The sequence below is a fragment of the Saccopteryx leptura genome, chromosome 11 (assembly GCF_036850995.1).
Source record: "Saccopteryx leptura isolate mSacLep1 chromosome 11, mSacLep1_pri_phased_curated, whole genome shotgun sequence".
Classification (NCBI taxonomy): domain Eukaryota; kingdom Metazoa; phylum Chordata; class Mammalia; order Chiroptera; family Emballonuridae; genus Saccopteryx; species Saccopteryx leptura.
This window is the reverse complement of record NC_089513.1, coordinates 4,391,534-4,414,647: the sequence shown is the minus strand read 5'-3', so window position 1 is coordinate 4,414,647 and position 23,114 is coordinate 4,391,534. Positions and strand designations below refer to the sequence as shown.

The following is a 23,114-nucleotide window of genomic DNA, read 5'->3' as shown; positions in this document are numbered from 1 at the left end:
CCTCACCGCAATATTTCTGCTAAAATTGCATATTCTTACCATGGCAAAAAAGACATATTAAGAAAAGAGAAAGAACTACCTTCATGAGAAAATTATGTTCCAGGGATAGACACACTTTCCTTCTTGACACAGGGCGTGAACCACATCATGCTCAACCACTACTATTTGAGCGCGAGGAATTATTACACCTTTTATCCTGTGATTAAGTCTACCTTGGGTCAGCAGCATGACTTATTCACTGGGTGCAATTAGACGTGACTCAAATCACAAGAAGGAGGGTGCTATGTCTCTTTGGGGGGGGAGTCTGTGCTCTGATTATTATTGAAATTTGGACATGTGGCCCGGCTTTGTTTTCGTGACTGAGGAACATATTGATGAGAGTTGTTAGGTTAGACATGCTGTTCTCTTTAAGGTGCTATATTTGGTTTCATTGTTGAATGTGCCAGCTCCCAGAAGGAGCACTTACAGTAAATATAGATTAGAGCCAAGAATGTGTGGACCACCCGCAGGCCTATGATTCTGCTAGTCCAAAGACTGACAATTCAGGACAGTCTGCTTCTCTCTCCTTCTCTCTCCATATGACACATGCACAGTGCCCGTTTTCAGAGACAGCAGTCAAGGACAGCGTTAAGGAAGCCAGAAATAAAAGATATCAATGTGTCTTATACCCAGGAATCGCACCAAAAATCACAAGGAATGAGCTGCCTTATTTCTTTTTTTTTTTTTTTTCTTTTTTTTTTTTTGTTTTACAGTGACAGAGAGAGGGTCAGATAGGGACAGACAGACAGGAATGGAGAGAGATGAGAAGCATCAATCATTAGTTTTTCATTGTGACACCTTAGTTGTTCATTGATTGCTTTCTCATATGTGCCTTGACTGTGGGCCTTCAACAGACTGAGTAACCCCTTGCTCAAGCCAGTGACCTTGGGTCCAACCTGGTGAGCTTTGCTCAAACCAGATGAGCCCACGCTCAAGCTCGCGACCTCGGGGTCTCGAACCTGGGTCCTCTGCATCCCAGTCCGATGCTCTATCCACTGTGCCACTGCCTGGTCAGGCAGCCTTCTTTCTTGTCTATAGCACCCCTTTGGTTTTCAAGTTGACAAAGTTTTTTTTTTTTTAACAATTTCAGATGGAGAGTTTATCAGTTCGATAAAAACAAACAAGCAAAAGTAAAAGAGAAATATCAAACCCATGGTGGCAAGCTGTGTGATATATAGCGCTAAACTGACCCTCAGAGAACTTTTGCTTTCCTACCAGCATACATAGGTCTTCATTACATCAGCTCCAAAAGCAAGTAAAGCATTGTTGCTAGTTTTGAAAACAGGTTGCAAGAAGAGAATGATGTCTCGTTCCTATTTGAATTCACATACCTTTATTTACTAATATGTAGAGGCATCTGTTTCCTCTACTAGCAGCCATTGAATGCTTTTCCATGAATTAATTTTTTTCACTTTCTTTGCCTTATTTTCTATTGGTATGCTCATATAACTTTTTCTTATTATCTTATATGAACTTGATTCTTTAAACCATAAGACTATTTACCCACTGTCTGTCATTTATGTCACCAATTGTTCTTTTGTTGTGTGTGACAGAGAGAGACAGAGAGAGGGATAGGGACAGACAGACAGGAAGAGAGAGAGATGAGAAGCATCAATTCTTTGTTGCGTCACCTTAGTTACTCAGTGATTGCTTTCTCATATGTGCCTTGACCGGGGAGCTACAGCAGACAGAGTGACCCCTTGCTCAGTCCCAGTGACCGTGGGCTCACACTGGTGAGCCTTGCTCAAACCAGATGAGCCCGTGCTCAAGCTGGTGACCTCAGGGTTTTGAACCTGGGTCCTCTGCATCCCAGTCCAACACTCTATCCACTGCGCCACTGCCTGGTCAGGAGCCAATTGTTCTTCAGTTAGGTTTTTCCCTCTCTATTTTACCTGTTTATGTATTAATGCATACTTTAAAGTTTGTATATTTGTGTGTAGTGATATTTTCCTTTTCTCCACACTGTTATCTGTCTACTTCAGAAAGACATGCAATAATGTGACACAGTCCACAATTTTTCCAGCATATTTTGTGTATTGTTGATATTTAAATCTATGGAGAAGAAAACTCTACCAGAAGAGAGTGAGGCTTCCCAGAGTACAAATTGGAGTAGGTAAATGAGGAAATGTGTGTGGGGCTTGGGGGAGTGTAGAACAGAATACCAGATATAACTGAGTATTTTCTGAAGTGAGTCATACCCTTCAGCTTAATTTGAATGAGTGTGCTAGCACCTTAAGGGGAACAAACAACTTATTCATCTGCTACCATCAGTGCCTGGGTGCTTGCATGATTACTGAAGGAACAAACAAATGGATGGAGGAATAAAAATAGAGTCAAAATGAAAACTTACAAATGACTAGTTCATTAAATAGTAATGGATACTCAACTTTTAGTATCAAGCTGATGTCAGAGTGATTATTTTTCTTATATTGCCTATGTTATATTTTTCCACATCACCTGAACCACCAAATTTAGGGATAAAACTACATTAACAAATAGTAATATATTAATTAATATATTTAAGGAATCTATTAAGTAACATATATAAGTTGACAATCGGATTATCCATCACATTATATGAATGTTTTAGTTTTCTGCTGCTGATTAACAACTTATTACAAACGTACTGGCTTAAAACAACACCCATTTATTATCTCACAGTTATATAGGTCAGAAGTCTGGGTTGGGTGCATTCTTTCCTTAGCATCTCAAAAGGCTAAAATCAAGGAAGCATTAGCAGCAAAGAACCCTGGATAGGGTTCTTATGTGGAGCAGGAAGGCATCTTCAAGCTCATTCAAGTTATTGGAAGAATTTAGTCCTTTGGGTTGTAGGACTGCGGTTCCTGCTTTTTGTGTGGCTGTCAACTGGGGGCCGTTTTCAGCTCCTAAAGGCCACCCACCATTCTCTCCCAAATCACCTTCTTAATGACATGATTCCTTAAGGCCAGAAGGACTATTTGCTGTAGCTTAAAATTAAGACTTCTTCCATCCTGACCTTTTAAAAGGGCATAAGATTTATTATCAATATTTTTTGTGTATAATTAGACCAACCAGGAAAGACTCCTTTTTTAATTAACTCAAAGTCAAGCATTTAGCGGTCTTAATTGCTTATACAATAGCCCTTTTGTCATGTAATATAACATGATCATGGAATAATACCCCATGGTACTCACAGATTTTTTTTTCACTCAAGAGAAGAGATACATATAAGGCTCGTACACTGGGAGTAAAATATTGGGGTCATCACAAAATTCTCTCTTTCACAGTCCACCTGCTACTTCCCAATACTTCATTTCCCCTGCAGGTGCAAAGTGCATTCACCATTCACCCTTTTTCCCAAGGCTCACAAGATTATCACCTCATTACTACATCAACTCAAGGTCCAAAATCTCATCTTCATCTTGCCAGCTCCAAGTCCCAACTCTTCCTATCTCAATCATCTGTATATGGTGCAAACGAGGCTCCTGAGAGGAGCCTCAGTCCTGACCTTCAGTCCTGGAGTGCAGTCCTCTCCACGTGTGGACTCATGAAACCACAGAGACAGGCTACGCGCCCCAGCACTCCCAACACACAGTGGGGGGACGGGCATAAGAAAAGAGGCACAATCATACTGGCTCACAGAGAAGGAGGACTAGGAGTAAACATGAGGCACTGGTCCAAAGAGACAGGCTCCGTGGCACAATCATACTGGCTCACAGAGAAGGAGGGTTAGGAGTAAACATGAGGCACTGGTCCATAACAATTTTGAAATCCAGCAGAGAGAAATGTTGGAATTTTCTTCTGTTTCAGGTTGGAGGTCTTACTATTCTGTAGGAGTGAACTTTGCCCTCTAGGCGCTTGCTTCTGCTCTCTGAAACATCCATTCTTTCTCATGAAAGGTAATGCACATTTACAGCAGTAGTTTTAGCAGATTGTTTCAAACCATTACGATTTTGGGCTTCTGACAACCCCTTTGTACTTGGTACTCTCTGTTCCTGTCAGTCCAAGCTGACAGTGTTTCTGCTGAAAGTAATTTTCTCAAGAACCCTGTGGACTTTGCTTGAAATTCATTATGTTTGCTCTCTTAGACAAAAGTTACACCCATAAATCTGTTTGAGATAATTTTTTCTCTTCTTGGCTCCTGCTGAGATAGCTAAGAGTCATTACCTCTAATCTTCCTGGAGGCCTTCTAGTTTGAGAGAGGCTCTGTAAGGCATAACTTTAACCTCTTGAAAGAACCTTTTAGTTAAAGAGACTCATCTTTCAATGTTTCTGGTGGTTAAGCAAAGGTTGTGTGGTTACAATGTTTAATCAACTTTACTGTTCACTTCAGAATACATTTAAATGTGAAATAATTTATCTTTATTAAAGAGCATAAGTCAAGTTTAGTAGTTAAAAATGCTGAAGTTTGTTTTGGGGTGCCCATATATGTGTCCATCTCCATTGCATAAACATCAAAACAAAACCACATAGACAATGAGACACAGGGTACATCTGTTTCAACAGAGGCTTATGAGACAATCACAAAGAATGCCATTGAAATGCTCATCATTCAAATGTGAGGAATCGTCTATTTACTGTATAGGAACATAAAAAGTAGGGTGCTTTCTTCCTGTTTCTTCTGAATTAGTCATTGAAAAGTCCACCCACTTAAGTGACTTCTGGGGATAATTTAATTATTTGCATGGTAACTTTTACCTGAAATAGAAATATTTCTATTGATAGGCACAGTAGGACATCATTCACCATTTCTTATATAAGAAAAAATGTAAAGTCTCCTACGTCTTCATCAATCCTAGAGTTGGAAGGGACCTGAGAGGTTGGCCAGTCTTTTCCTTTAGCCAATAGAGACATTTCCCTACACCATTCACACCAGATGATAATTCATTTTCGCACTGAATCACCCCTGTATTCAGAGTTTATATTCTGTATGGGAAAACATTCAGTTTTGGAATATCACAGCTCCTATGAGTGAGGCATTTGTTTCATGAGTTGTACTCAACATTAATCTTACCTTTCAGGTATTACTGCATATCGCCCAACACAAGTCTAAGATAGTTATTACATTTTGAACAACAACAAAAATATCTCTAAGATATTTCTTCTCCTTCGGTCTTTGCTCAAAGTCCGAGATGGTGCTGCATCCTGATCAGCCTCTTCAATTAATTACGCTTGTACTCATTAATATACCCAGACAAGAGCAGGCAGTGCACCTCACAGTTTGACCAGCATGGCTTCTCATGAGTCCATCTTCTTTGCACTGTTTGTTGTGCTTTCCTAATATACGCAAATCCTACATGAGATAATTTTTTTCAATTATGAAAAAAAATGACTTATATTGAGTTTAATGAAATAAACCTTAGGAAGTCCTAGGAATCTGGGTTATTCTGAACTATTGCTTTTTACTTGATAGTTGAAATGTAAGCATATATATTTTAATTGGTCTCTACTATATTTTATGGTATATAGTATTGGGAAAAAAAATTGCAGACTTTTGTGATATTCTTAAAAACTTGGTATCCTCTAAAGGATTTGCTAGCTCTTCTAAATCTACCATTGAAATTAGATACGAGTTTTCAATATATTATCACCCCAGACTAAGCCCTTATCCAAGGCACAGTCTGTAGGATATGGCAGAGCAATCGGCAGAGACAACATCAAACATACTACTGTATAGGCCAAACTTCTTCATATTCTAGTCAAGAGAATGACAAAAAAAAATTTTTTTTGACAAATACCTTGCTTAAATGAAAATGGACCACTTCCAACATTTTGATCAACTACTGAAATAAAGACATAAATAGGAATGTGCTATTTAAGTCTGCACTAATGCTGGGTCAGACATTCAACATAGTCTGTGATGGTATCAAAATTCAGAAAGGCGAAGTGACAGTCAGTGCTTCTGGTGTCCCAGATGTCCCCAATGGGGAACTGAGAGGAGAATCTAAGGCCCCGAGTATTTGTCCACTGTATGAAGGGACTGTCTGACAAATTTAGCACTTAGGAATTGGAAAAAAAATACTGGCTGCTGTTTCTATCATTGAGAAATCCTTGAAATTTCAGGTATATTTTAAAATGTATAGCTTCAAATGACAAGGTGCCAATTTGTTAAAGGTAAAATTCTTAGGATTATCATTTTCTTTTATTCAGGGTTTCTAAAGAACATTCCAAATATATATCCATTAGTGTGACTCATTTGTTAGAACATAATTTTTTAAAATCACTGTGTTTTGTGCCTACATCTGGGTATTGCCCCGGTGTCACTTTAAACATTTCCTAAACTTTTCCTATTTACTCCCTTCCCAAGCCATTCTCTCTCTCTCTCTCTCTCTCTCTCTCTCTCTCTCTCTCTCTCTCACTCTCGCTCTCCCTACTTTAATAGAGATGCTGTCATCACAGACCTATTTGAAACAAACCGGGCGGCCAGAAAAACTTTCTAAAGACAACCTACCAAATATGGGTGTGTGGTTTTTGAAGATTTACACTCAAACGTCATCAGAAGCTGCCGGATCAGTTCTGGAAGCTTTGCACCAGCCCAACAAAAGACAGAGCCCCCAACACTTCCCAGCTGAGCAGTGGGCATTGTCTCACACAAGGGGTAGGTCACCGAAGCAGAGACAAGCAGTCAGAATGCCGTAGGTCACTCTCCCCTGTCCCTGGGTCACCACGAAGGAGAAGAACTCTCTGCAATGTCAATAACTTAGTGAGGCACCCCCTCAGCCCCACCTGCTGTGCCCGAACTGCACAGGGAAAACTCCGTTAAGAGCTAGGAGACCTGTGTCAGCCCCACGGCCCTGGGAAGGACAGCCAGCCCAGAAGCTTACGTTCTTGGAAGGATGTGAAGAGCATCTGGAACCGGCTGTTCCGACTGCCCTCGTCGGCCCACAGGCGAACCACGCCCAGGCCTGTCCGCAGCATCACGTCGTTGGCCACTGTGCTGCAGAACTTGGCCTTCAGGTCCTCCACCGCGCTGCCTCCGTCGTACACGGCCACGAAGTTTCTCTTGCACTCGTTGGAATTCTGCATCTCGTAGTCCAGGAATCGCAAATAGATCTGTAACACCACGAAGACACACAATCACTTCCCCAAATCAAACACAAGGAACATGGTTCAGTAAGTATCAGACCCCTCCCTTTCCCCTTTCCTGGGTTCACAACAACCGTCTTGATTGCAATCCATTTTAATATTTTAACCCCCTTTTTTTCCTGCCAGAGGAAGGACGTCGGAGTAAGTTCAAACTGCATTTATCTTTTTTATTTTTTATTTTAATGAGGTGACATTACTCAATCAGGGTACATAGATTCAGAGAAAACATCTCTAGGTCATTTTGACATTTGATTATGTTGCATACCCATCATCCAAAGTCATATAGTCTTCCATCATCTTCGACCTGGTTTTCTTTGTGCCCCTCCTCTCTCCCCCTCTCTCCTCCCCCCCCCCCCCGCCGTAAGGTTTATATCTTTTTCAATGGCTGGTCTTCCTTCATTAGGTACATGTACCGTTTTCCATGGCTGAGCATTTTTTTCACCCAAATGATCCCATTTCTCCTCGTCACTTAGCTGGAACCAGTTATTCATTTTCATCCTTATATACTGTTTTACTATTTTGATCAGGGCAAATGTGTTATAAGTATTCCTGATGCCTTCCTGTTCAAGTCCTATGGCTTCCACTTACTCCCCAAAATGGATGGGCATACATAATTTGCATCAGTACCAAAGGAAAACAGAAGGGTAACAAAAGGTCACCTCTGCCTGTGCTTTGCTGAAATGATTTCACATAGCTATACTGCTTTACTTTTGACGTAGACGGTATTAAAAATAAAAAGACAGCTAGCCCACAACTATTTTCAACGTAATAGAAAATCAAGCCATTTAGCTAAATCCTTGTGAAATAAAAATTAAATGAACATTTAATGGGGAAAAACCATTGTGCAACCTACTTCACAGGTTATTTTTAAAGACTCCCAACAACTGTATGAAGTTTAATTGTCATATTCAAATTTTAAAAAACCTCGGGTGCCACATTCTGAAACTGACATGAGGTCCCTCTGACTCCTTAGAGTCCATAACCCTTCCACATGGTCACACTGCTGCCCACAGACATTTTATGGTCCACGGTTAAGATCTGACTGTTCCAACGTGCATTAAAAATTGCAAGCAATTAATTCAACCAGCGATGAATTTAAAAAGGAGTCATTTGTCCATTTATCCATTAAGTCAGCAGGATCAACTCCCTGGCCTCATCCTGTGTGTCTCAGGCACCGTGCCAGGCACTGAGGATCCCATGGCAAACACAAAATCAAGAGCCAGGGACAAAACCATGCGCCCATTAAATCATGACACAGAGATGGGCATCCCACTGTGAGAAGTGAAAACTCAGGCAACCAGGAGGAGGATGTCCAGACACATTCTGGATTCAAGAACACATCTTTCATACAGATGTTTCCTAAATGTTTTACATCTTTTTTATTTTTCCGAAGTGCGAAGTGGGAAGGCAGACAGACAGATCCTGCATGCTCCCGACCAGGGGGCAATGCTCTGCCCATCTGGAGCGTTGTTTCATTGCAACGGGGGCCATTCTAGCGCCTGAGGTGGAGGCCATGGAGCCATCCTCAGTGCCTGAGCCAACTTTTCTCCAATGGAGCCTCGGCTGCGGGAGGGGAAGAGAGAGACAGAGAGGAAGGAGAGGGGGAGGGGTGGAGAAGCAGATGGGCGCTTCTCCTGTGTGCCCTGGCCGGGAATCAAAACCCAAACTTCCACATGCCAGGCCGACGCTCTACCACTGAGCCAGTCAGCCAGGGCCTACATCTTTTTTAAAACACAAATGACTATGGGCCATTTTCTCTGATGTGCCCTCCCATTACTGTATTCCCCATAAACTGAAGACATCACTCAATTAAAAAGTCAAGTCCTTCCTCACTCTGTCTCCCTTCATTCTTGTTTATTTCCTGAGCGAAGAATTTCTGCAGACAACTGTTTCCCAGACCCAGTGCACCTGACCCTGCATTAAAGGTTTTCTTACTTCAGCTTTTAAAAATTTCCCTTCTGCTCTCAGGGTTCCCGTTGAATGGGCACTAATTCTCGTCCACCCACCCTCAGAAGACTGCTTTCCCACCTCTGCTGCCCTCCACGATGGGTCCAGTTTCCCAAACATCCTGCTCTTCTTCCCCTTCTTCCCCTGCGCCTGCCCCAGTCAGAGTGACACTTCTAAAAAACAAACCTAGCTGTCATACTAACACCTCTGACTGGCTTCCCTATGGTTATAATGGGAAAAGCTTAAAAACCATACACTGGCAAATTTTCCTTCCTCCTATCGTTGAACATCACACAATTATTCTCACGGACATGATGTCTACATGAAGTAATAGGTGTGTTCTGTTCTCTGTTGACCAACCTCTTCCTAAAGGCTCAAGGTCTGGTTCAATGGCTGATTGGAAACTGTGTTCTCTTTATTGACTCCATTTGTTCTACACCCATCACCTATTTACTGGGCACCTCTATGCCAGTGTTTTAAAATGCTAACACAATAATAATTATATAGAATAAGTTATATGTTTATTATTGTTCTGTGATCATTCTCAAAGCAAGGTATTTATAAAACTCTAAACTATAACATAAAAGCCAGAAAGAAAAAAGAAATGTTGCAGGATTATAAGAAACACTTGTTACAACCATCTCAAAATGAAAAGCACGACATTTAGAAAACGTAGGTGACTTTCTCAGTATGACTCAAGCCCTTCAGATCGGTGCTGAGCTCAGATGGTCCTGACAGTTGCTCCTTAGTATCACACTGCACAGCCTCACATAAATATATTTTTTAAAATTCTCAGAGACGTATAGTCCATAAAGAAAGTTATCATCTTAAAATAAACCAGCTACCACAACATTAATCAATAAGCACAGCCATCTCCAGTTTCCTAAAGGGACGAGGAAACTTGCTGATGATCAGGATGTAAATGAGATTCATAGGAAAATAAATGTGTCCCTCTGATATAAATGGCTGTCTTCAATTTTCTCAAAAGACAGAGTGGTTTTTAGAGGAGAATATTGCTCCTGTTGGAAAGGCAATTTGCATATCCGGTCCCTGGTTTCTCATCTGACAGCTCTACGGAGCGCCCGTGTTTTCCCGAAAAGTGAGCAATGTGCCTTCTCACATGAAGTGTGGTGACAGAGGTCTATGATGCCCCTCTGACATGTCAGGGTCTGCTGTACTGGACAGAATACTGTTTCCAGAGAAGTATTATTCCAGAGGAACGAGGACAGTCACTAGATTTTATTATTCACTTCAGAAGTATTCCATTAATTTTTTTAAAACTTCCTGTTTTATCATTCAAGAAAAGAAAGCATGTCCATGGGCACCTAGCTCTACTGGGTGCAGGGCTCTTACACCAAATGTCATTGGCCAGGCAAGGGCCTGAGCTTTCCCACGCTTGCTCTAGCAGACCTCACTAAAGAGCCCTCCCGAGAGATGATTTAAAAATACTATCTCAGCAGCTTCGAGTTTGTGCCCTGATAGCAGCAAGGGGAAGGAGGCCACGTGACAGTGTTTCCATGTAAGGGAGGAAAATTACAGAAAGGCTCTTCTGTCTCTCTGTGGAAGGAAGGAGAAAGTGATCAACGCCATTGATCTAGCTCCAGCTGAACAGTCAGATTACCCTCTCTTTTCTGTGAATCATTTTGATGCCTTCTTCTTTCTAATCAGTCACAAAGTTTGAGCCGATATCATAAATTATTAAGCAGGATTTGGGAAGATTCGAAAGCTCCAAGCAATTTCTAGGATTCTCTGTCTTTCCAATCATCCAAGTAAGAAGAGTGGACCTCTTTTGAATACTTAGAGCAAGTAACTCTAGCTAAAAATTCACAAGTAACATATTGACAAACATTTAATACTGTCTCTTCAACCAAGTCTCACCCTTCCCATCACAGGGATGTATAGAAAACAGACATTGTTTGGGACAGTTATGTAAGACTCAGCAGAACAGTTTTCTCCATGATAAATGCAAATTAAATACACTGTCTGAGAAACACTGTCCGTGGTGTCCAAACTTTGCACTTCGATAGCTAAAGTTACATTCTAAAAAAATGCCCAGGACTTGGGCAGATGCTGTTTAATTTGTGACAGGTCATGTTAGGCCTTATCATGTGAGCCAGGGAACCCCATGAATTTGGAGGGAAGCAAAATCCAGAAGGAACTAGGACATCATCCCCTTTTCTGGAATGTTGGGAAAAACACACACACACCCTCCCACAAATCCTGATAGAACAATAGGAAAACAGTGTTTTTTATGATCAGCTTAGACAAATAGCAAATATTTTAAATGTTCATGGAACGGCATTCCAAAATCTGATAGTGAGGAACTGGGATAGCCTCTCAAAACAGAGATGAAGCTGTAAGCTTTTCACAGGTAGTTAGGCAGCCAGTTACATTTTTCATTTTGTTTCCCCAATGTTTATTTCTCCTTTTTGGCGATAATAAGGGAAAACTCAATCTTTAGAACCTTGGAAATTATTATTGTAATCCATTACAGTTACTACCCTTTCTAAAGCATTGGTTTTCTCCTGGCTCTGTGACAAATTACCACAGCTTGAAACGATAGCAATTTATCATCTCTGTAGATTAGAAACACATGTAGGCTGGATTCTGTCGGCTGTTAAGGGCTATTGGTGAGGCAGAAACGCAGGTCCTTGCAGCTCCTGTTTTCTGGATGACCACTGACCACCAAGAAAGACGCAGCCCCTAGAAAACGATCTTATGTCTTCAGACTCTCTGCCTCCCCTCTGCTCACAGCCAGAGGAAACTGATTAAATTTAAAATCTCATGTGATTAGATTATGCTCACCTGGATAAACTCTCTTTTAATTAACTCAGGGTGAACTGATTGGGAACCTTAATTGCATCAGCAAAATCCCTTTTGCCAGGAATTTAACATAATCAAGTGTGTGAGAGTTTACCTTATTCGCAATCCTAGGGACTGGGCTGAAAATCTTGGGGTTATCCTGCCTACAGCAATTAAGTTAATCATATAATTAACTTTAACACAACTTCACTATGAAATATTGACTTGTAATGTTTGTCAAGTTGTCTGTTTATTGTAGCCTAACTTTATTCAGAACATTTTTGAAATAAGTAACAACAGATTCAAAATTAATTTGAAGTTTTAAATGATGGGTAATGACTAAAAGCTAGAGTTGTTGTTTTTTTTCCTTCCAAGATGTAAAGTCATTAAATTATCTCCATTAGTTCATTTTTATGTTTTCGACTCATCTCTTTTTCTTGACTTAACAAATTGGACGATTTCCCGAATAGTGTGTGTTTTTGGCACTGCCCTGGACCAGGCGACAGGAGAGAAAGGTCTTGCTTCCGCCCCATTTCTCAGTTACTGGACACTTGGGCAGTCATTCGTGACAGGCTCGTCAAGTTTCGGTCTTGAATGGAGTTTCATATCATCTGTGCCAAAAAATGTACTTGACCCTTTAATTATAATATGAAATCCCTGCCAAACTCTACTTGAATCCTTCCTCTGGAATCTCTGGATCTTTGGGCAGCTCCATTATTCAAACAGAAACCAAAAACCTTGTCTAGATGGAATGAAGAACTCTCTTTCTCCCATCTCGAGCGTTCACATAACCTGCAGTACTCAGCACGGGCAGCCTGTCCCTACCTTCCTCCTCGGTCATGTGACAGTCCTTCACCTGTGTGAAGGTCGCCACCATGTCCATCTCTCTAGATCTCTATCAGTTCATTTAATGTGCTGGTTCCATGAATTCTCACTGAACAGCAGTTATGCTTGGCACTGACAAAGGAGCCCAAGCTTCATGGAATTAACATTCAAGTCAATACCAGGACTTGATCACCCACCCTTTGTTTCTGGATCAGATCCAGAACCAGGCAGCATGACGCCCTCCCATCTGCCCTGCTCTACAAGCTGTGTGAACACCGAAGACTTGCTTATGGAGGTGTTTTCTCACATCCCCTCATTAATGTCTATAAGACATCATCATCCTGACTCAAGCTTATTTACCTCATCAGAATGAGCTGATGAGTGAGGGATTTCCAAAGTTCTCCCTGACTCTGGTACTCCAAAATCTAAGAAACTGGATTAATCCCATTCTATTTTAATTAAAGGTGACCATCCGTATTCCCATTCTCCAACAAATCAGCTATCAGGTATTATATTTTCTAGTTGTCAAAAGGCTGAGAAGCAATGCACCCTGGATGTGAATTTTAATAGGGCCCAAGTGAGCAATATGGCTCCGTTGCCAGTTATCTCTGAAATAGTCACCAGAGCCCGTTCAAGTTCACCCTGTGCCTTGCTCGTCTATACTCCTAAGCTTCTAGGAACTCTGTAAAAATAGAAAGCCCACCTAGGCAGCATCTTCAATTCTCGTTTTTCTCCAGTTATTCAAAGTGACTTCCTGTCCTCTAACCTTTCATTTAACAGAGAATACCTGTCACAAATTGAGCCATCTTTCTCTGGCTCTACAGGTGGCTTCCCTCCGGGTCACAGAATGCCAAATTCTGTAACAGACAGGTATGCTGGGTGTTATTGTTCAGAGATCGTACAAAAGACAGCCAATTTCCCAGCCAAAAGGAAACAGTGTGTGTTAACCCTCCCAGAAAAACCCTCCCCGTAATAGTGACAGTGACAGAGAGGCTGGCTGTGACAACAGGTGGGACTCCTATGTGTCCAGTTGAAAAAAAAAAACTTTAAAAACTCTTTCATTCATACAGTTTAAGAAAAATGAATAGCACTTGCACTTGAAACCATATATTATGTAAAAGAGTGTAAGAAAGAGCAATGCATCTCCCTTATGATCGATGAGGTGAGTTGAGTTTTATGGCACCAATAGCCTTTGTGTATATGTTCTTTTTTTTTTTTTTTGAGGAATCGCTGCCTTTCTTTGCTATACAATTAACTTTTTCTTTTTTCTTTCTTTTTTTTTAAGTGAGTGGAGGGGAGAAAAACTTCCTCATGCACTCCAACCAGAATCCACCCAGCTACCCCATCTAGGGCTGATGCTTGAATCTACTGACCTATTTTTAGTGCCTGAGGCTGACAGACCAATCGAGCCATGATTGTGAGAGGGGAAGAGGGAGAGAAAGGGGAGAGGAAGGCAGGGGGAAAGAAGCAGATGGTCTTTTCTCATGTGTGCCCTGGCCAGGAATCGAATCTGGAACATCCATATACCAGGCCAACACTCTAGCCACTGAGCCAACCAGCCAGGCCCTAAGTTTTCCAAAGATTTGTGCAGATGCAAGTGGCTTGCAATGACAAAGCTGGAAGGTGGACCGTGGTCTCTGAATCTTCCTATGGGAAGTTTGATAAAAGCATGCCACACTTTGAAATGATGGGCAGACCCTAGAGGGGAGAATATGGGAAGAGCAAGGGAAGAAAGAGAGAAATTCTTCCTTACATGCTGAGCGGCTCACAGGTAGCCCTTCCTGCCCCTCGTCCCAAGTAGCAGCCACTGAATTCTGCTGTATCTATCAGTACCATTCCCTTCATCTGTTGACCATCATAAACTGGTCTCTGGCATCAGGATTACTGCCAGGGCTTCCTGGAGGCTGCAGAGGGGACAGGGGACAGTCTTCTGCATACAGTGTTAGCCCCTCTGTCCTTGCTTCGCAGAGAAAACCATGTTCCAGAACAGAACCCTGGTCTCTGCCCAGGTTCCTTTTACATTCCAGAGATATGTAGATTAGGGGGCCCTGGACAATTCTTTTCCTTGATAGGATTTCAGGTTTAAAAGCATTCCTGTCATTATATTTAGAACCCTAACTCACGGTTCACCTCTCAATCCATTTTTTTCGGATGAGTGGAGCTATGGCTTGGTCTCCAGTTCAGGTTATCACGTCATCTTTGGCAACATCTCCAAATACATGGGACAAGGGAAGAAGACAAGTTGCATTTCAAAACCCGAATACAATGACAGCTTCTAGCGGTACTTGGAAAATGCACTGGGCACACCTGGTTTGCCGAGAGAGCCCGAGCATGCCGCAGACACTCCTGAGCCGACCGTCGGGCCTGGGGTGGGCCTTTAGACTGACCTTGGATCGCGGAGGTGCGCGGATGTACCACTTGCAATCAACAGCCTCGCTAGCAGAAGCTTTGCCTTCCTTTACAATCTGTATAGACTCCACAAGGCCTTCCGGACCGCCCGTCTCAAACTCACACACTAAACAACAAAATGCCAAACAAACACAAAAGATGTGGCTTGAATAATATACCAAACGAAGATTGCATAGCGAAAGCAAAGGCCATTGAATGTGATTAAATATCTATCTTACTAACCTGGTAATGGTTTCAAAACTCCAAGGTCCTTAAAGTCAGGATCTTAAAAATTGAGAAAAAGACAATTAATCTTATTCTGCATGTATTACTTACAATGATGTTGAGGAATAGATCATTAAATGATTCAGAAATCTGTCTAAAAAAAATCCACATTAGGAGACATTAAATGCTTAAATAGAAAGTACATGTTAAGAGTAAGACTGAAAATGTTCATTTACATAACAGGGCTTACACCACAGAGTTTTTTATCAGTACAAAATAAGCCATTTTTTTAGACTTCCCCGTGCCATTCTCTCCTCTAATCATCAGATATGAATCTTACTCATCTCTCACTCTATAATTGGACAATAGATGTTTTTTGTAAGATATATATATAGACAATTCATGGTTTGGGTCAATTCACATCTATTCTAGGTGCAACTCTTTCATCTGGTTTAAAAGATTCTGTAAACTGTGGAAACACAATTTTCAACTGAAATCTTGGAAGCACGAAGTTCACTTGGAAAGCCTAAGGCTCCTCCCCGCCCCTGACAGACTGCACAGTCTTCTTTCATCCAATTGCTCCCCTAACTTTTCACACCACGTTGGCTTCTGAGGTCCTCGGGACCCATCGTGTCCCCCAGCACCCCATGTCCCAGGCTGCCTCCCAGTCGACCTTGGGTTCAGGTCCTGCGTCTCTGCACATCGGTGGCAGGGAAGCTTGAATTCTCAGGCGCCTCAAAGAAGTCCTAGCTGTTAGAGGCCAAACAGTGGTGGTCTCCCTCCCATTTCCTGGAATAGATTTTGAGACAGGCATGCAGCCCACAGGATACACAGCTCAGCCCCTTAGGGGGCTGCCGAGAAAGTTCTCCTCCACAATGAGGGAGACAGAGCAGGTTCCGTTTCCCAGGTTCATGGGGCATCCTGTCCGTACTTGGCCCCTTGGGACCACGTGCAGCAGCCCTGTGATGTTGACAGGTGAGCTCTTGTGTGTGAGTCGCAGGGAGACCTGGAGACCTGTGGGTCCTCAACTGTGCCACCGGGGTGAGGACGGTAACCGATCCCCCGAGCTGCACTCCTCTGGGGACCTTTTCGCTTTTGAAACAATACACGTCCTTCCAGTCTTGGGTTACTTTGAATTGGATTTCCTTTTATTTATGGGAGAAGGCTTCAAAGACTATAATTTATCTTGGAGACACATGATGTCTGGTTTAAAAGATGATTCTGAAAGTTCATTCTATCTTACTGCGATGGTATGCATTGTACATTTAAAATCTTACAAGGTTAGAAATACAGGGTGGGGCAAAAGTAGGGGGACAGTCATGAGTCCGTGAGACACGGAGTTTTCTTCTGGGTTATTTATTCGGTCTTGTAGCATTTTTCCATACGAACAACTGTAAACGCACTTTGGCCCCAGTCGGTGTTTTGCAAGGCCCTACTGAACCATAGGCCAGGTCTGAACGAGGTAAAGATCCCTTCCTGGGGCGGGGGGGGGGGGGGGGGGTCAGCTCTGGATATGAAGACTGTGTGCGTGCACATCGTGCATATCTGAGTAGGCTGCTTCCTGTGTCTGTAAGCTGGGATACATCCCGCCCACCACGGCAGGCCGACTGTTTCTGTTCTAGGTTGTTCTTTATGTGCCTGTGGGACGCTCACATGGGCTGATCTGAGAGCCCGAGCCAGCCATGCTACAACTTAGTCGTATCACCTGCTATTCCAACGCAGCTTATGAGGGGACGTTATTATTAGAAAGTGGTAATAAATTCTGCATCCAGAGACAAATTCCTCTTTGCATGACTCTTTTTAAAGCAGTTCTTTTATCTCTTTTGGGGGGAAAGAGAGAGAGAGAGAGATAAAGAAATACCTGTATACAATTTCCATGAAAAAAGTAGAAACAAGAGATGCAGCATAGTTCATGAAGATTAGGAGACCCCACGAGGGTTCTTGTTTTCCTCCTTCATCTAAAACAATGGACATTTGGTGGGGGTTTTTGTTTGTTTGTTTGTTTTTATAGATATTTAATGCCAACTGTACATAAGAAAAAAAGCATGTTTGGTATAGAACTCATTGGTTCCTATCTCTAGCTGCTGTGCTGTTGAAGAGCCTGTCCCTATTTCTCCTTGTTTCAACATCCGGATCACTCATCTCAGTTATGCAGATCCTCAATTATCCCTGATAACCATTTCTGCTGCTTTGAATAAGGTTGAGTAATAGCCATGATGATTTAGTCACGGCCAGTCTCCTTCTCAATTAGAACATTTCCGCCTCATGCACGGCTGTGCCCATGACTGTGGTGCAAATGTAGCTGGTATTCTGTTTTCTGGGCAAAGGTTCACATCAGCCATTTTTATAACTCACGCCAGACAATGTTGAGATAAATGCCAGTTCTGGGAATGAAAAATTCATTTTTGTCTTTATATTAAAGGTGAGAGCACTGAGAGTTGTTTTTAAGGAAAAAGAAAAAAAAGACTTTAGGGGAAAAAAATTATTTCTGCAATTCCTTCTGAATTGGCCACCGGCCATATCGCCATCGCTGTAATAGATGGTCCATATGACCTGCAGAAACAAATTAAAACAAACACCACAGTAATCTTTAAAAACAGCCTACACTGAACTTAAGAATACTGAGATCGACCTATGGCCCTAGGTTGTTCAAGGACAATGACAAGTTATTATGCACAATGACGTTGACCCAGTACATTGTCTTCTCTTCTAGACACCCCTTCCCCACATCTACTTTCCACTCAGCAACCTGAACATGTTTTGAAACATCTCAATCTAATCACGATACTCATTTTGCTTTCCATTGCCCTGGGGACAAAACCATAACTCTTTTCCATGGACAATAACATCCTGTGGGTTCTTGCCCCTGAGCACCGGGCCCCCTCACACCCCCTGCTCCTCTCTGCTCTTCCCTCTCTCTTTCTGCCACATTCCGGGCTGATCTGATTCTCAGCACTTTGAACTTGAACTCTTTTTTTTTTTTTTTTTGAACTTGAACTCTTAACTGTTCATGGTGTCTTCCTCTTTCCCCCACACCCAGGTCTTTGGAGAGCTGGGTCTTTCTCATTCATCAGTTCTTGGATCAAGTATTTTATTCTCAGATGGTCCTCCTGGTATTGTTCCTTCTATGACCATGGCCGATTCCTTTGCTACTCATTTACATTTTGATGGAGCTGATCCTCCCACCGGGCTGAAGGACTCACTCTCTTCACCCACCATCATCATGCTGTAGGCATCTAACACTGCAGTGAAGTGTGAAACCGAGCATCTCAGTGAGGTCTGTTACTGATGAAAGGAGAGAGAACTCGACGTCAGGCCAACGGGGAAAGCTGGGCACGAGGAACAAGCAACAGGACAACACCTATCACTCCTCGGCTTTAGAGATGTTAATGCTTTGACTCACTGTGATTTAGATGGAAAAATATATATATATATTTTTTCTAGTAATGACCTTGTGACAGTTTGCCACATTATTCTGAAGCAAATAATTGCTTGAAAACCATTGAATATTTTCAATGTAGACATAATTCACTCTTTAACAGCTAAGAAATCTCGGCTACTGTGGGTGCTCCTCCAGCCAACATGCTAACTCGGCCACGAAGAAGCTTCAGCAAGTTTTATCACTGCCAGTTTGAAGCCATAACAAATGTGTGTGTGTGTGTGTGTGTGTGTGTATACATGTATACTTAAATATATATGCATGTATATATATATGTATATACATCATCTCATATGTATGCTTGAAAAATTCAGTTCTTTTCTTTAATAACTGACCTCAAAATGAGCCCACAGCTGAACTCATGCTAGTGCAGAGGGACCATTCAAAAATGTTCTGTAGTATAACACACAATAAGTTAAATTTTATATCCATACAGCCTGGGGGATAAGAGATTTTATTACACTTTTGTTTCTTGTGTAACATTTCGTCATTTTTTTTTGAGCGGATTCTCCACTTTCACGAGTCAGAGAACCCTGCCCTGCCAATTTCTTTAGAGCATATTATTAGATGTTAAACAGTGCTGTTGGGCTAAGAGAGCAAGTCTTCTCCTTTGCCCTTTAAAAGTCTGCAATGCATTCTTCAACATAAAATAATGCACAAATAATTTCTCATTTATTTTATAAGGAAAATTAAATGTCAATAGAATCACTGTGTACATTGACAACATGTTCCATAAGGACACAAAAGAGTTACTCTGTATTATTTTTTTTTCATAGAGGAAGACTTTTGGAAAAAAGGAATGTGGCAAAGCATAACAAAACTAAATAAATAAAAGCTTGAAAGTGTTTGTTCCACCTCTCAAGCTAAAAAAAAATAAACAACAGTGTGGCTGAAACCTCTCTCAAGGTGAGCTCATGTGCTGCTCTGGCTGGAGATGCCCACGGATTCTCCGGAGGCTGATAAAGCCACCGCCGCCTCGGAGCGACCACTGGATGCAAAGGCGATATAAAAATGAAGAACAAAAAAACAGGACAGAGTTCCTATCTCATCTGCAGGACTTGACTTCTGTCCAGCGAACAGACAGATATACAGATGTGGTGGAGCTGCCTGACTGTGCTCGAATTCGTCCACTTGCAGCATTTAGCTGTCATCGAAGACTTCCTCTATGGAGATTCTTGGCAACAAATGCTAGGAGTGATGAAACAGCCAAATCACCGGGCAACTGGAATCTATGATTCGTCCTAGAACATCTGTGCTGACAGCAAAGTCAGGGAGGGAAACCGCGGAGGCTCTCACACGACTCAGCCCGGGCGCCAGAGCTCCGCCAGGTGCATTCCCTACGTGGGGTAAAAACTGCTTTACTTACACGTCTCCTTGATGAAGCACTAAAAAACGACTCTCTCTTTTTTAAACTTAAAATGTTGAGGGCATGCCTTTGCTTCTGGCTGAACTGCATGAATCTGTTGACTTTTAAGAAAAAAAACTGATCAAGTTGGCTGCAAATGATAAAATTCAAGCTTCAAGCAAAGGAAAATGTGTCCATCACAGTGTATTTGGTAGCTTCTCTATCCTTAACAATGTTTAAAAGTGCCTGTTGATAGGAACAAATGTGACTTTTGATCTTTTTTTTTTTTTTAATTTTTATTCACTGAGAGGAGGGGAGGCAGAGACAGACTCTCACATGAGCCCCGACCAGGATCCATTTGGCAAACCCACTAGGGGGTGATGCTCTGCCCATCTGGGGCATTGCTCTGTTGCTCAGCAACTGAGCTCTTCTTAGCCATGGAGCCATCCTCAGTGCCCAGGGCCAACTTGCTCTAATCGAGCCATTGGTGCAGGAAAGGAAGAGAGAGAGAGAGTGAAGCGAGAAGGGGAGGGGTGGAAAAGCAGATGGGTGCTTCTCCTGTGTGCCCTGGCCGGGAATCGAACCCATGACATCTACATGCTGGACTGATGCACTACCACTGAGCAAACTGGCGAGGACCGACTTTTGATCTTAAATAATGAAATAGTTTCACATTTCTCATTTCAACTAACCTTGAAGAAACTAGATGCTTTTTGAGGTTTGAAGTAGTATCCATCTGAAAAGTCTACAAAGTTACTGTTTTCCTTTCCCAACCACATATCTGTGTGAGGCTGAATTTTCTTCATATATTTTATCCATAAAGACACATTGCAACAGATTTAACTCAGAAGTTTATGTGAGAACCCAGCTGCCTTCTAGTAAGCCGAGCATTAAGTAGATTTACAAAAAAAGTGGCACAACATAACTATCTAGTTATTTTAATATTTACTAATATTTTAACATTAATTAATGTTTTAAAAACATGCTTTATGTTAACACATAATTGGTGTGTGTGATTTTCCCATGTATTAATAAACAGCTTTTGAACATTTTTATCCATTTCGATGCAGCACGTGATAAATGCTGAATGATAGAGCTACATAAACCAAAGTTCTTCGAGATGTGCGGTATTTTTCAAAGGAAGATGAGGGCTGTGAAACCCAAATACTTCAGAACCTCCCCATCTTTGCATCATAGATAAACACCTTCTCCCAGCAAAAACTCTAGATTACAATTTCTAACTCAGGCTTGTACAACATCTTTATGTCACATCCCAGAGATATTTCCCCACTGCTCACCATACCATAGATGGGCTTCCAGTCAATCACTGTTTATCTGATTAGACTACGTCCAGGTCAAACCAGAGGTATCTCCATTTCACAGATGAACAAAACAGAGGTTCAACAACTTCAGAAAAATGCAACTTGTTTTAACTTATTTATAACCTAACTAGCTTAATAACTATCTCTATATATCTCAAATCAGTAAATGTTTCCAAAACATTATTATTTTTTAAAGCTATAATGAGGACATTGTTGGGTCAGGCTTTTATAGCTCAAGTACGCCATTCTACCGCAGAACACAGCGGTGTTCCCAGAACAGCACTTTATGGGGGAATGTAACTCCCTGACCTGTCCAGATCACCCTATTGACAAAACCCTCTGATTCTAGAGATCAGCCTTGATCCTTTGGTATGTTTGCCACGCATGACCCAACCACCTGCCAGCGAGTCGTTAGAGAATAAACGCATGAACATATCCCTCAAGTTCTCACAACCTCACATAACTCGAATTATGTCATCAGCAGAATAACCTCTCCACTTCTCATCTCTAGTGACTTCGGAAAGCCCTGAGATGTCTGTGGGCTTCTCTTTATTAAACCAGCTCTTGCATAGAAACTGATAGCCCCTCCAATGGCCACTGTCCTGTTTCCAACCTTTCTCGCCTCTCTGCCGCCCATTACATGCTTAACCCCTCGCTTCCCACTCAGGATGGAAAAGCACTGTGTGGGTAGTTTTTGAAATCAGTTAACTGAAATTTAAGATGCTCTTTTAAAAATTAATTGAAAAAAAAATCTTGACAGCCCAGTACTACAACAGATTGCACAGCGTGGTTTAATAATCTGATTTATTTCACTCTTGTCCAGAAGCAACATTACTCTGGCATAAAATCCCAGCATGGTTTACTGTTATCTCTAAGTATCAGGTTGGCAATTACAGCTTCACGTTGTGTGTGCCTTCCTGTCTTAACAGTAGCATGGGGTTTACACACCATGACTTATTTTTTCCCCCTAGTTTAATATAAAATTTACTCACATATAAATTTTTGGAACCAAACTTTACAGGAATTTCAGGAAGGAAGCCTGCAAGTCCTTTCAATTATTGCTATTTGCATAGCTCACACAGATTTGTTGTTCCTTATTTTATTTAGTTAGCTGTAATATAGGAAGTTTCCTCATTTCACTTGTCTTCATATTTTTTAAATAAGTAGAGAAAACAACTCTTTCTTTTTTTTTTTTTTTTTTTTTTTTTTTTTTTAAATAAATTTTTATTAATGGTAATGGGATGACATTAATAAATCAGGGTACATATATTCAAAGAAAACATGTCCAGGTTATCTTGTCATTAAACTATGTTGCATACCCCTCGCCCAAAGTCAGATTGTCCTTCGCCACCCTCCATCTAGTTCTCTGTGCCCCTCCCCCTCCCCCCAACCCTCCCCCTGTCCCCCCTCCCCCCACCCCTGGTAACCACCACACTCTTGTCCATGTCTCTTAGTCTCATTTTTATGTTCCACCAATGTATGGAATCATGTAGTTCTTGTTTTTTTCTGATTTACTTATTTCACTCCTTATAATGTTATCAAGATCCCACCATTTTGCTGTAAATGATCTGATGTCATCGTTTCTTATGGCTGAGTAGTATTCCATAGTGTATATGTGCCACATCTTCTTTATCCAGTCTTCTATTGAAGGGCTTTTTGGTGAAAACAACTCTTTCTTATAAATGAATGCACGGAAGCTGTATTTTGCTTATGTTCC

The 23,114-nt window shown here is 41.6% G+C and overlaps 1 protein-coding gene across 2 annotated transcripts in view; it reads right to left on the bottom strand.

The window, feature by feature from the left end:
• Positions 1–23,114, bottom strand: part of NETO1 (neuropilin and tolloid like 1) — a 79,976-nt gene that overhangs the window by 12,287 nt on the left and 44,575 nt on the right. For both annotated transcript variants that reach the window (XM_066353207.1, XM_066353208.1), the window contains exons 5-7: positions 15,310–15,351; positions 15,066–15,193; positions 6,843–7,071 (exon numbers count right to left, since the gene is read on the bottom strand). In XM_066353207.1, coding sequence (XP_066209304.1) covers positions 6,843–7,071; positions 15,066–15,193; positions 15,310–15,351 — 399 coding nt within the window. The remainder of the gene's footprint in view (positions 1–6,842; positions 7,072–15,065; positions 15,194–15,309; positions 15,352–23,114) is intronic.